Raw genomic sequence first — 14,511 nt, 5'->3', positions numbered from 1 at the left:
AGTGCATTTAACTCAAGGGTGGCTTGTATTCTTAAGCTGAAATCATCCAATTCATGTGGTTTGCAGTTATTTTATTGCTATTTATTTTAATTGTAATTTAATTTATCGCTTTGTATCAAGTTAATCCACATGTTCTTATAACCACTAACAAATTCAATTGTTATCCGATTTTCAGGATAAACATAAATAAAGAGGAGAAAAAATTATGATACTTTAATTCTAATAATAATCATCAAATTACAATGAATCCACAATCCAACCGATGTCTACAGGGTAAATTTGGAAATTCAGATCCCTTAACAAGTGTGAGTTATTCGCTGCAAATAAGCTATTAAGCTTATATTTTCTATTCATTCTCTTCTCATGACAAAGAAAAACAAAGATGGCTATCAAATTCAATTTTATCCTTGAAACTCTCTCAGCACTGGTGGTGGCCGCCGTTCTCTTCCATGTCTCCACCGCACATGGCGACCGGAGAAAGGTTTTGGTATTTAAATGGAATCCTATAAAAAATGTAACGGATCCTAAGGTGGTGGATATAGGAAAATTTGCAATAAATGAGCACAACAAAGAGGCGAAGATCAAGTTGAAATTTCAAAAAAACGTGAAGGGCGAGATCCAAGTAGTTGAAGACGTATATTATGCCGAAAATTATCGGATGGTTATCGCCGCCACGGATGGCGGTGGTTCACCACATAACTATTTGGCAGAGGTGATTGACATGCCATGGGAGGAACGTAGGATCCTCACTTCCTTTAAAGAAATAAATTAAAAAATTGTAAAGTAGAAAGAGAAGAACAGAAAATATTATACATGCAACTATATAGAATGTAAAAGTTAACTGTGAACTATCATTATTAAAGATTGATACCAATTGAAAATCAGTTTTAAAATGGATCAGCAGCTCCAGTTTCTCACGTTATCATGAATTTCATCGTTGCTCTGTCTCTAAAGTTTACATCACTACCTCTAATTTATTAGATCAAAATCGAGTCGTGAAAATAGTTTTTTTTGCAGAAACATAGGGTAAGGCTGCATTATAAATAGACCCTTATGATTCGGTTCTTCTCCGGACTCCGCGCATAGCGAGAACTTAGTGCAACGAACTGCCCTTTAAAGTTTGAAGTTTGCTTGCTTCCCGATTGTCTGAAGTTTTAACAAGCCTAATTTCATACGCGTGTCCGAACTTTAGATAAAGCAAATGCGAAATTTCAGGCCAAATTTGTAACTTTGGACACGGATTTTGCAACTTCGATTGTTTATGTCTCGAAAGTTAATTCTGAAGTGGCTAAATTTATAAAAATTCATAAATGCGGCTATTCCTTAAACGGGGGCTCTAAAATTAGCTATCGGTACACTTCCCGGGTAATTATTTGATGCATATACTATATTTTTATTTGATGCAGTGCGAATACTTTTATATTACCAGTCATTTGTTAAGTAGTTTAATAGTTTTTGGCTTTTTGCTTTTTTCGTTTTTGCTTTTTCTTCCTTTTTCACTTTTTTGGGTGTGTTCCTTCCTCGTACTCAGTTTGAACATGCCGCTTTGTTTTTTTCCCACATAATATAGTTGTGTTAGGTGCGTATAGGTATCGATTTATCCGTTATAGGGATCCTCTATTATATCTAATTCACAATGTTTATGTTCATTTCAATCCACTAGTAAAGTATCTTATTCAAGTTTATTTCAATCTGATTATAAAGAATGAATTAAATGTAAAAAAAGAAAAAAAATTGATCAAATCAATAGCAAATGTTAATTGAGTATGATAGTATTAAATGTTAATCATATATAAACAATTTTAGGGATAATTCACAAATCAATGTGTCCTTATCCCACGTCCCACATTAACTATAGTCCCTTGAATTCAATTTTTTTTCTACCATATATAGTGTGACTTCTTCACTATAAATAAAGCTTATATTTTCCATTCATTCTCATCTCATGACAAAAAGAAAAACGATGGCTATCAAATTCAATTTTTTCCTTAGAACTCTCTCAACTCTGGTGGTTGCCACCTTTCTCATCCATATCTCCGTCGCACAGGGCGGCCGGAGAGAGGCTTTAATGGTTGGTTGGTGGACGCCCATAAAGGACTTAACGAACCCTAAGGTGGTGGAGATAGGAAAATTTGCAGTCGATGAGCACAACAAAGAAGCGAAGACCAAATTGGAGTATCAAAAAGTCGTAGAAGGGGAGAAACAAACCGTTACTGACGTACATTATTATCGCAAAAATTATCGGCTGGTCATCGCCGCCACGGACGGTGGTTCGCCGCATAACTACTTGGCAGAGGTGGCGGACATGCCATGGGAGAAAAGTAGGAACCTCACTTCGTTTAAAGAGAAAAATTAAAATATTGTAAAGAAGAAAAAGGCGAACAAAAATGTATTACTGTGTAAATTTAGTTGGTAATTAAGACTGAAGGAAGCATCTAATATGCTATATAAATACTCCTTAGTTTCAGTTTATTTGGCCGCATCTTTTTAGTCCGTTTAAAAAAGACGATAATTTTAAATTTGAAAATATTTTAACTTAAATGTTAAGTGCAAAAGCCCATGATCGATAAAGTAATTATAATTATTTATTTGCATTACATTTAATATTCACATCAAACCAATAAATACTAGGTACGTGCCTTGCATATGCACAAGTTTCACTCGTTCTACTTTATTGAAGGAAATGCAAACTGCAAATTTTGTGTATGCAGATGTTTGCATATGCACAAGTTTCACTCGTTCTACTTTATTGAAGGAAATGCAAACTGCAAATTTTGTGTATGCAGATGTTTGGCGAGAGGTTTTAGGCCTTCTTGGCCTTTTACAATGTTGAATTTAAGAAAATGTATTTTTTAGATCTCTTATGTGTAAATGAAAGATCTCTTATGTGTAAAAGTAAATCTCTCATGTGTAAAAAAAGAGGTATGATCATAAAACTAAAAACAAATTTATAAAAGGCCAAAAAACCAATTGACCAGTCCGGCGATTTGGAAAAAATAAAGGAAAAATAAGTATCTGATTATAAGCATGTATTAAATGTAGAAAAATTTGGTCAAATCAATACCAAGTGGTCCAAATCTAGCAAATTGTAATACTCATTTTAAATGTCGTTTTAGTTTAAACAATTGTCAAATAATTATCACTTTAGAAATTCAAGACTAAATGTGTTAATTGTTCCAATTATACCCGTAACACTAAAGAAGTATAGGGAGTAATAAGAATGCACAGTATTTAAGAGGACAAATTCATAATCTGTTTTTATTAAATAAGGTTAACACAGTAAATTAAACCTTGTATTTGTTATTTTCTTAATGGGCTTGGAAAGAGTTAAGCGATTAATTATGACAATATAAATGCTCATCATATATAAATGAAAAATTTTCACATAAGAACAACTGGGTCCCTACTTTTTAATTTTATAGTCTATATTTCAATTTACAACCAACTAACCCAAAAATAATAGGCTAAGATTCAGCATTCAACTTCAATATGTTTTAAAAATTACTATTTAATTTTTAAAAAGATTGCTCAAACTTTTAAGTTAATTTTCGAATCAGTAATTGTGACTCAAATATTAGCTCAACAAACCAAATCTATTTGGGTGGTGAAAATTAGATTTTTAACAAGCTTAAATATGTGGGTTTAAATTCTGAATTTGATTTTGTGAGAAATTTGGAGTGGGTGTTATTTAGACTTGTTAGAAATAGTATAAGGAGGTTGTATATAAAATCTGAAGTCATTTAATGGAGATTTGGACTGGTTTTGAACAAGAATTGCAACTGAAAATCGTGGAAGAAGTTCGTCTACAAACGCTTGTATAAAGGTGTATAATAGTGTATAAGATGTGTTTATACACTATTATACAAGATTATACATAATTATACAAAAAATTAACTTCGTCTTCTTCCTTGTCTTTTCTGAAATTTAACTCAAATCTTGCTCAAATCTACTCCAAATCACTTCAAATTTAAATTTTGAACTCCTTTTGATATTTTCAATCAATTGGAGCAACACACAATCCAAACAACTAACAAACTCAAAAAATCCTATTTTCGAAAGCAAAGCTTTGAATGGCCTATGGTGGACTTCTACTCTTCAATATTTTTACATTGCAATCAGGTGATAGAGGGAGAAAAGCAGTAATGACGGACGACGCCTTGAAGCAAATATAGAAGATTTGAGAAGAAGAGAGAGTGAAAGAAATGATTGTGAGAACACAAATTTAAGTCCATACTTTTTAGAAGCAATGGTTGTAAGAACACAAATTTTGAATTTGCTACTACTTTCAAAATATGTACAATATGGGCTAAGTCGGGTAAAACTTAAAAACATGTTCTACTTTTTGTTATGGTGTGAAGTCACGTGTATTTTCTTATAATTCTTTCTATAAACAAATCAACGGATTAATTCACAAATCTATTTGTCCTTGCCCCACGATTCACATTGACTGTCAGTCACTTGAACTCAAATTATTTTCTATCAAAAGAGAAGAAAATTTTACATATTGAGATCACTTATATTCCTGTTTTTCAAAAAAAAAAAAATGATAAAAGAAATAAAGAGGGAGTAACTTGTTTTCCATTTAATTCAATCCACGAAAATTATGTTTTGCCTCCTTAGGATCATTCATGAAAATTAGGAGGAGATAGAAATGTTATACTACTAACTTTCCCATATCAATTATAAATTATTTTCTTCATTTATTTTTAAATATACACCAACAATTACTACACGGATACTACATCTTATTAGTAAAATTAAATTAATGACTTACCCCAAGTGTTTACCAAATTTGACATGTTAAATCCAACTCAAATTATAATAGATTTTGTCAAAATAAACTTGGGTTTTATTTGACAAACACATATTTGGCCATAGATTTTACCTACATTTTGGTCAAATCCCAAATTCCAAAACCAGCTCAATAGCTGATTTTGGGCCAAAATATCACTATTATATTTTTTAAAAATTGTCCCAAACTTTTGTATTTTATAAAAGAGCCCACCATTTATTATTTTGTAACGATGTTGCTTCGTTTTCTCGGTCATCTGATAGTGTATCATGTAGTTCATAATAAAAATGATATTTTTGTATCAAATTTATTTATGTTCAGGACTTTGGTTTGCGATAATATAATAAATGTTATTGATAATTGTATTGTTGGGTATTTGTGATAGTTTTTAGAACTTGTGGGTATAAGTCATGTTTCATGTTTTTCCAAATCAAACTTCACCCAAAACAGATGTCTAAACATATTTTCATCTTCAAACTAAACTTCAACCAAATCAAATTTTTTTTAGAATAAATTTGGAAATATGTTAGTCAAACTCTAGCTAAGAGATTTCACAGATTTTGAATTGACCGAAGAAAGAAAAACACTTTGAAACTTTGGGATAGTTGGGTGAAGGGCAAATTTGGAATTTCACATTCCTTGACAAGTTTGGGTTCTGTGCTATAAATAAGCCCACACACTGAAGTATTTTTACTTGTCAAACACAACTTAAATTTTCAATTCACTCTCCTCTAAAGGAAAAACAAATGGCTATCAAATTCAATTCCATCCTTGGGACTCTCTTAGCTCTGGTGATTGCCGCCGTTCTCTTCCATGTCTCCGCCGCACAGGGCGGCCGTAGAGAGGTTTTGGCGGGCGGTTGGAGGCCCATAAAAAACATAACGGATCCTGAGGTGGTGGAGATAGGAAAATTTGCGGTGAATGAGCACAACAAAGAGGCAAAGACCAAGTTGGAGTTTGAGAAAATAATGAATGGAGAGAGCCAAGTCGTCGCCGGAATAAATTATCGACTGGTCATCGCCGCCAAGGACGGTGGTGAACCGCACCAATACATGGCAGAGGTGTGGGACAAGCCATGGGAGAAATATAGGAACCTTACTTCCTTTAAAGATTTACGTTGTAATGAAGAAAAAGGAGAACAAAATTGTATTTCTGCTTAAATTTAGTTGATAACGATGTTAGATTTGAAGGAAGCATCTAATCTGCAAAAGAAATATAATAATGTAGTTTATTGAAGTTAATAAAAGCAATCATATACATTGCATGTCATCTTTTTATTTAATGTTGTGTGATCATTTTCTTTATGTTATATCTTGTTAGTCATTTGATAAGGTTAAAATTCTTTTCTTTTAATTTTTTGGGATTTTGCTTTTTTCTTTTTCTTTTGAAGTTCTTGTATGTAGATGGATGTATACGTATCAATTCATCAATCAACTATATCTCAATCTCCGATGAATTATATTTTGTTATAGATTGTGTATATCTAATTTACATTATCCAAGTTTACTTCAATCTAGTGATAAATAATCTTATTCAAGTTTATCCCAATCGAATAATAAACTGTTTGCTTTCTAAGGTTTTAGGAATCTTGTAATCTCATACAAATACTATACCCGGTTAAACGTTTTTTTGAGGCGCAAGCAGATTAATCTAAAATTTATAGCTGATTAAAATAACAAAACTGTTGGAAAATATTATTGGGTCGGGTCGGGTCCAATTAAAGAGGCGCTAGATAACATATCCATTAATAAGTGCTCCTTTAAACCCTACTTATAACCTATAAAATATACCATTATGAGTGTATATAGGAAAAAAGTTAATCTAACGTTTCTTATGGGAACCAATGACGGTTAGAGTTCGATTCTCTGCATCTTAGTGAAAACAGGGAGTCCATCCGCCACGTGAGAATTCTCAACGACTAGTAATTCGAGTCGTGGTTACTACGGATGATACGAATCCGCTAAGGAGAAAGTCATAAGTCTACTAACTCGTTTTATAACAAAAATAAAGTAAATTAATTTTGTCATGGAGTGCAAAGTAGCCCTGTTCGTGTGTTGAATATGAGGGAAAAAGACAATGTAGCTTCACGTGAATTGTTGTGTGCATTCTCTCTTGGGATCCCTTAATGACACAACTTTAACGTTGAGAGACAAATAACTGTCAATTTATCCCGATAAAGTTATAAAACTAATTTTTACTACAAAAAATAACTCAACTATATCTATATATTGCAGAAAATAAAAAATATCCGAAAATGCAAATTTGATATCGGAAACACAAATAGACTTTCACCTTAGCAACTCAACTTATATAATTTCACGTGATACCCGTTAAAAAGAACATAAAGAAAACTCATTTTCTCACCCCGCTTAAAAAAAATGTGTCACATGATGAAATGCATTGGATATTAAATAAGTTGAGTTAACAAGTAAATGCCACCACTTAAAAAAGAAAGTAAAGAAACCATTTTAATTACGACCCAAAATGTTTTTCATAATGTGTCATATGATGAAATATATCATATATTGTATTGAGTCGAAAATTAATTTTTCTATTTTAGTGATGTGAATATGACGTCTCATTAGATGTGGGAACTATGGTAGCTCATAATATAAGACATTAGTACCTGACCATGCAAAAAGTACATTAGTAATAAAAATAAAATATTGCGTAAAATAAAAGGTTTTAGAAAAATCTTGGGAGGATACTATTGGAATTTTGTCTAAGTAAAAAATTATAAATCAAATATTTTGAAGGTGCATCCATTCATCTTAAATTGATTTTTCACTTCTGTATAAATAGGTGCTTATTTTTATAACAGATACTAACGTTGGCATCCGATTCCTATTTTACAGTTATCATCAGTGACAAAGATGCTTTCCCCTTTTAATATTCCTCTCATACTTTTCCAATTTGCCTTTAGTTAAATCAAGTTGAATTTTCATTTATGTCTAAATTCTATTTACAAAATTCCACCAGCAATCCTTCTCAGATTACTAAAACCAAAGATAAAGCTTTAAATCGACCTCCTTAATTAATGCTAAAACAAATCAACGTACATAAGTTTAGCTCTTAATCATTTGCAACATTAATATAGTAGTCAAGGTAATTATAATGGTTGAGGGCCGATAATATGGCGGAAATAAATGGTGATTAATAAAATTGAAGATGAATATATGAGATAGATTATGTGAATGGAGGTAATCTTTCTTTGGAAATTTATATATTCTTTTTTGTAAGTGTCATGGAAGTGAAGTGGTTGTGAAGTAATGGTGATCTTCAATTGGCATTTTTAGATTGAAATTTGGATTATTTCGCAAATTACAGGGTATATTTAGATTATTTCACATAATTCAAGGGTAAATTTACTAAAAATAATTTTTTTACCTCCACAAAAGTAATGATAATGTCTGCGTATATATTACCTTCCTCAAATTTACTATGTGGAATTATATAGGTACGTTGTTGTTTGTTGTTAATTCAAGGGTAAATTTTTAAAAAAAAATCTTGCAAAAATTAAAAAGACTCGCGTGTTAAAAAGTTTTTACCGTTAGTCAATAAGGGCAATTTAGTCCATTTCTTTAACGACAAAAGTATATCCGACTTCAACAATTAACAAAGGGTAAGTGTTCTATTTAACAAAGGGTAAGTTTTGACCATTTCACAAAGTTCAAAGGCAAATTCAAACCTTTAAATACATGTATTTTCTTATCATACATTATACATTATAGTAGTTAGTTATAATTAATATATCTGGCACTCCAAGTAAGTTCATTGCATTTGTGATAAATTAAAGTACATTTGGGGTAGTACTAACGAAACCAATTGAGGAAGACATTATTATTTATTATTTTCTATATTAAATATTTACTCTTATGTATCTCCGGAACAAATAATTCTCATTTTGTTCTTTCATCTCAGAAATCCCAAATAGAGAAAATTAGCGTTAAATATCAAAACCAATTCAATTCATCAACTTTTCTCTTTCCCAATCCATTTTCCAAACAGAAAATACTGAAGATGGCTCAACACGGTCCGCCCCCATTGCTATATTCTTCTCACACACACACACACACACACATCAGCATATATATAATCATATATATAATGCATGTTTGCTTTGATTGGCGTTTGTATATGTACCCAATTTGTTTCTATTAGATGTTTTTTTTATTTTATTTTTGAATTTCAGGTTCACTAGAAGAATTCTTGGCTGTTGCAGTTGATGCAGCTAAGAGAGCTGGAGAGGTTAATCAAATTAAATGATGCTCATTTGATCTTTTCTTGTTAAATTTTTTCAAAGTTTCCAAATTTTTATCTTCCCCTTTATCAAATTTTCAGCCATGTTCTTAAATTTTTTTTTCTTTTCTTTTTCTTGATTTCTTTGTGTTAAATTTCTGGGATTTGCAGATAATACGCGAAGGATTTTACGAGACTAAGCATGTGGTGCACAAAGGCCAGGTAGCTCTTTCACCATCTGAGCATTTGTATGTATATATGTTTTTTTTGCCTCAGCATTTGTTTTATCTTTTCTTTTTGTAAGTTATTTCGACCAATTTTAGTTTTTACACAAAAAGATACACTGACGCTCAAGTCTTTGAAAAATTAATCTTTGGGAAATTGAGTTAAACTTAGCAGGGAATCAAGTTTGTGACCTGATTTTTGGAATCTACAGTTAATTTTTCACTTATAGGTCACTTATATATGCTTCATTGTGCGTTTGATAGGGTGAAAATTGTTTCCCATAGAAAATGTATTCGGGAAAATGCTTAACTTGGATTTTTTTTTTGGTTTAAAATTCCAAGTCATTATAATGGAGACTGTTTCTGTGATATCTTTAAGTATTAAAAGCGATAACAATGCCTAAGAATTTAACGCAGCAAGTGATCGAGTTGGAATATTTGTGAAGGAAAATGACTTCCGCCAATAAGTGAGAGAAGTAGAGAAATCATTTTCTTCTTTTGGCTGACATATTTTTCTTGACGAGAACACTTCTGAAAATTCAAGACATTGGAAAATGATTTCATCAAGGAAGTCAATTTTCAAGAAAATATTATCCTATCATACGTAGCACACGTAAGTCAAATTTCTAAGGCATATTAGGAGGAACTCGATGTACCTTTTTAAAGGATGTCACTCGAGTTATTATTCAGGTAAAGTAAAAGGATGGAAGAATGTTTGCTGTTCTATTTAGTTTTGGTTTATGATGCATAGAGAAACAGAAGTGAAGTTGCATGAAACTCGTATTAGGTAAAAGAATGTTTTACTCGGATAGGAAGAATGGGTTTTAATGACTGCATAATAGTAAATAATCTCTGTTTATGTTCTCTTCTTTTTCCTTTGGTATATGTCTTCCATTTACCTTTTCAGTAATGTAGGTGGATTTGGTCACAGAGACTGACAAGGCGTGTGAAGATCTCATATTCAATCATCTCAAGCAACAATTTCCAAGTCACAAAGTTAACTTCCACCACTTGTGTTTTGAATTGTATCACTTGGTTGGCTGAACTATTTGGAAAATTAAATTGTTCTGTTTCTCATTCTTTGCTGTGAATTCTTTCACTTTAGTTCATAGGTGAAGAAACAACTGCTGCCTGTGGAGATTTTGAGCTAACTGATGAACCAACTTGGATAGTTGATCCTGTTGATGGAACAACTAATTTTGTGCATGGGTAGGCATAACTTTCTCGGTCCATATATTCTGTGACAACCTATTTTATATTGTTCCTGTACCACTCAAGCCATTTGTTGGCACAATGTGATTATTGTAGGTTCCCCTCTGTCTGTGTCTCAATTGGTCTCACAATTGGAAAGATTCCGACTGTTGGCGTTGTATACGATCCAATTATCGATGAGGTGAGAGATCTAGTGATCCCAAACAGTAAGGAATTATGACTTCCAAACAGGGTTGAGTTTTTTTTTTTTTTTTTTTGGGGGGGTTGGGGGGTTAGATGGCTGATTGAATGTAATAAAGAGGTTGGCTTTTGACATGTAGCTTTTCACTGGAATCCACGGGAAAGGTGCGTTTCTCAATGGGAAGCCTATCAAAGGTATGTTGCATAACAAATGAGGTGTACCTTTACAGCGTTGTATATACGCTCTATTGATCTCTAACTAGTATTCTGGAACATTTTAATATGTGCAGTATCTTCAAAATCCGAACTTGTAAAGTCCCTCCTTGGCACAGAGGTAATCAGTCATATCTATTTTTGCTTTATAATTGGATCTCCGCAGGAATCCTTTAGTACATGAATGACAATGAAACAGAACCTACTTCTGCAATTTGAATGTTCCGTTGTAATTATGGTTGATATGAACATAAAATTTGAAACAGCCTCTCTATACTCACAAGGTAGGGGTAAGGTCTGCGTACACACTACTACCCTCCCCAGACCCCACGGTGTGGGACAATACTAGGTATGTTGTTGTATGAACATAAAATTTGGATAATTGCTTTCAAGACTACCGTCCATCTTCAACTACGTGTATTTCCTGCTAGGTATCCATATGCTCAGTGATTTTGTCATCCTGATTCTCATTGAGACAAAAGTGAAGGCACTATATCAATATTTTCAGTAACCTGAGTTCTGGTCATTATTTAAGAGTAATTCAAATAATTTTAACTTCATGCAATTGGTTCTGGCTTCTCCAAAGATGTGAGCAGGACAAACCTGGCCAATCAACAGAATATATACGACCTGTCTCTTGTACTTAGAGTTATGAAACACGTCTGTTTAGTGGCAAAGGCATATAAATATTTGGTCCGCAAAATCTCTTGTGAAGTCGACTTAAAAAGTCTCTTCTCGTAGCAAGTTTTCATGTGGTTGTAATTTTTAAAGAGAACTAGGGCCATATCTTGGTGATGTACATAAATTTGATCATGAATATTAGGAGACAGTATCTGAATTTACATGTATAAATATGCTGATTCACTTTTGGCGTTTACCTCTTTGATATGCTTAAAAATCTACTCTAATTTTGTTTTACTGGAGCAGGTTGGAACACAACGGGATAACTTAACTCTAGAAGCTACAACAAGGAGAATCAATAACCTGCTTTTCAAGGTAGACGTCCAAAGTTCTGTTAAGAATGTCCTCAGACGCAATTAAATTAGCTTGAATGTTATATTACAGGTTAGATCCCTCCGAATGTGTGGCTCATGTGCACTTGATCTCTGTTGGGTGGCATGTGGAAGGCTTGATCTCTTCTATTTAATTGGATTTGGAGGCCCTTGGTAAGGCAATTTCTTCAATCTTTTTGCATAGGATATGTTGCTGATGTAATGCTTCTACTTACAGGGACGTGGCAGGTGGTGCCGTAATAGTGAAGGAAGCTGGAGGTGTCCTGTTTGATCCGTGAGTAATGCACTTTATTCCTCATGAAGTCTTTTCCTATAATGAAAAAGAACAAGATGAAGTTTCCGTGATCAGTTTGAGTCTCTTGATTGAAATTATGTTTGATCGCAACTAGTCTTAACATAAATATGCAATTGCTTAATTAATTTGGGAATGTAGGTTGGAACTTTTATTGGAATTGTGTTGATTGTGATTAATCTACTTAGATTAGGCAATTGCTTAATTCTAATCAGTCTGATTTGAGATAGTGTCACAATCAGCTGATTACGAATTAACTTCAGTCCTCAGACAGCATTATAATGTAAAATATATAAGGCTTTGAGACGTTATACTCACACTTTTAAACTTTTAGTTTCTCTCTCTTGTTTATTCTCTACGGGACAGAACATAAGAAGACATGGATTCTGCAGCCCGGTGCACTAAGCTCCCGCTATGAGCGGGGTCTGGGGAAGGACCGGACCATAAGGGTCTATCGTACACAGTCTTACCCTGCATTTCTGCAAAAGGTTGTTTCCACGGCTCGAACCCGTGACCTTCTGGTCTCAAGGCAGCAACTTTACCAGTTATGCTAAGGCTCCCCTTAAAAAATGAAGGTTTCTTGAATCAAATTAATTACACTCTTGAAAAGTTACTGTAAGACCAATCATTTAAGAAAGTGTTGAAGTGAAGGAACACAATCAACGAAATCCGGCATCTGTTTTCCATATTGAAAAATACACAGGAAGTTCGGATGTCTAATGGAAATATATAGTTTCAAATATTTACTACACTACAAAATAGCCTCTGATGTTTAGTATTTTTTCTGCATCAGATCTGGTTCAGACTTCGACATTACAGCTCAACAGGTAGCTGCAACGAATCCTCATCTCAAGGATGCATTTATTGAGGCGTTGCAGCAGTCAGGATGAATATCGTTGGAAATGAACGAAGCTCCTGTATAACCAGTTAAGTTCTTTCATTATTAAACCTGGTAAAGCTATTCTTTTGGTCTTGCTCCATCTTCAGGATGTGAGCATATTAGGCCAAGAAAATTCACTTATTATCCTGCATTAGTAGTTTCTCTTAACCATGCAACTTAGCTTTATGATTAAGTTTCAGTAGACACTAGACAGAGACCAGATATTGCTACTGCAATTGATGTTCGTTTAGTCAGCTACTGTTATCTTGTTATATGGTGCAAGAAACTTTCTGAAGCTCATGTATGACCTTCAAATTAAAAATGTCATTTTGTTTGTTTCTTTCTTTGTTGATAGGAGAAGAAGCTGATAACGGGTTAATGCTCTGCGATACGTTTGGTAGAGAGATTCGGACTAACTGAAAGCCAGCTATTATTTCTCAATTCTATCAGAAAATACTGCAACGAATAGAGCTCAACTGAAAAAAGAAGAAAACATATAGTGGAGGATAAACTTATATACACTGAATTGCGAATGCACTAAATTCTTGACAGTATTTGGACCTTATCATTCACTTACGCTCGCTATTTGCAGAAATTATGGTTTTTGTTGGAATAATTATGCACCTGAGTACTTACTTTGTCAATTTCCATTCTGCTAATAGTCTGGTTATCCTCTTTCTTCTTTTTTTTTTTTAAATTGCAGCTAATAATAATGTTGGAACTTTTTTTTTTCCTGGTCGAGACCTTCATTTTACACCAGGAAGATGCTGTATATAGGACTACTTTATACTGAATAAATATAATCCTTCCATGGTTGTAGCAGTGATCCTACGACGAGTTACACTGTTTAATCCTATGTTGCTCGAATCCTTCAAAAATATAACAGCACCCATGTCGGATCCTCCAAAATACCTACTAATATTCTTTATCTTTTGTGAGAGTAGTTCATCTCGGGGGGAAGAAGGAAGTAGTGGCTTCTACTCCCATACGAGCACACATTAATTTAATTGAAATCCGGAAAGGCCGAAATAACGAGGAAGGACTTGACTTTTTGGTTTTTAACCGACATCTCAAGGTTGTTCAAACTTGAAATAAGTAAAATAAAAATTCGACAAAGGGTGTTCAATATATATTATGTATCTCTAAAACGTAATATTTTACATATATACGCAGTATAATTTTCTGATAAAGGGTGATCAATTGACCACCCTAACCATAGTGTGGCTTCGCCACCGCTTCCGATGATCCAATATTAACAAAGAAAATTTTGGCTATTGGAACACATTGACAAGCCTTAAAATAAGGGTGGCAAGTGGGCTGGCTCGGAACCGCGGGCCAAATGGGCTAAATGGGCCAGGACCGTTTGGCCCGGTTTTAGTGGGCCTGGGCCGGTCTCGTGGGCCGGTCCTATGATTTGGGCCCGTCATGCCCGAGACCGTTTAGCCCGTCAGAGCCCGGGACCGGCC

At 33.6% G+C, this 14,511-nt stretch overlaps 3 protein-coding genes across 3 annotated transcripts; all 3 read left to right on the top strand.

Moving 5' to 3' along the window:
- Positions 1-382: 382 nt before the first annotated feature.
- On the top strand, positions 383-772 carry LOC138909208 (cysteine proteinase inhibitor 5-like). Its single transcript, XM_070200396.1, has one exon. It carries the CDS (start codon positions 383-385, stop codon positions 770-772), a length of 390 nt encoding a protein of 129 aa, XP_070056497.1.
- Positions 773-5,538: 4,766 nt separating this feature from the next.
- Positions 5,539-5,952, top strand: LOC104119601 (cysteine proteinase inhibitor 1-like). Its single transcript, XM_009631150.4, has one exon. The coding sequence runs from the start codon at positions 5,539-5,541 to the stop codon at positions 5,950-5,952; it is 414 nt and encodes a 137-aa protein (XP_009629445.1).
- Positions 5,953-8,668: 2,716 nt separating this feature from the next.
- Positions 8,669-13,704, top strand: LOC104119600 (inositol monophosphatase 1). Its single transcript, XM_009631149.4, has 13 exons — positions 8,669-8,825; positions 8,985-9,040; positions 9,203-9,253; positions 10,171-10,251; positions 10,361-10,464; positions 10,564-10,648; positions 10,788-10,842; positions 10,938-10,981; positions 11,788-11,856; positions 11,926-12,026; positions 12,091-12,147; positions 12,959-13,091; positions 13,401-13,704. The coding sequence occupies exons 1-12, from the start codon at positions 8,813-8,815 to the stop codon at positions 13,053-13,055; spliced, it is 813 nt and encodes a 270-aa protein (XP_009629444.1). The 5' UTR covers positions 8,669-8,812; the 3' UTR covers positions 13,056-13,091; positions 13,401-13,704.
- Positions 13,705-14,511: the final 807 nt, after the last annotated feature.

This window comes from Nicotiana tomentosiformis, chromosome 4 (assembly GCF_000390325.3).
Source record: "Nicotiana tomentosiformis chromosome 4, ASM39032v3, whole genome shotgun sequence".
NCBI classification, from domain to species: domain Eukaryota; kingdom Viridiplantae; phylum Streptophyta; class Magnoliopsida; order Solanales; family Solanaceae; genus Nicotiana; species Nicotiana tomentosiformis.
The sequence above is the reverse complement of the archived record's forward strand: the minus strand, read 5'-3'. Positions and strand labels throughout refer to the sequence as shown.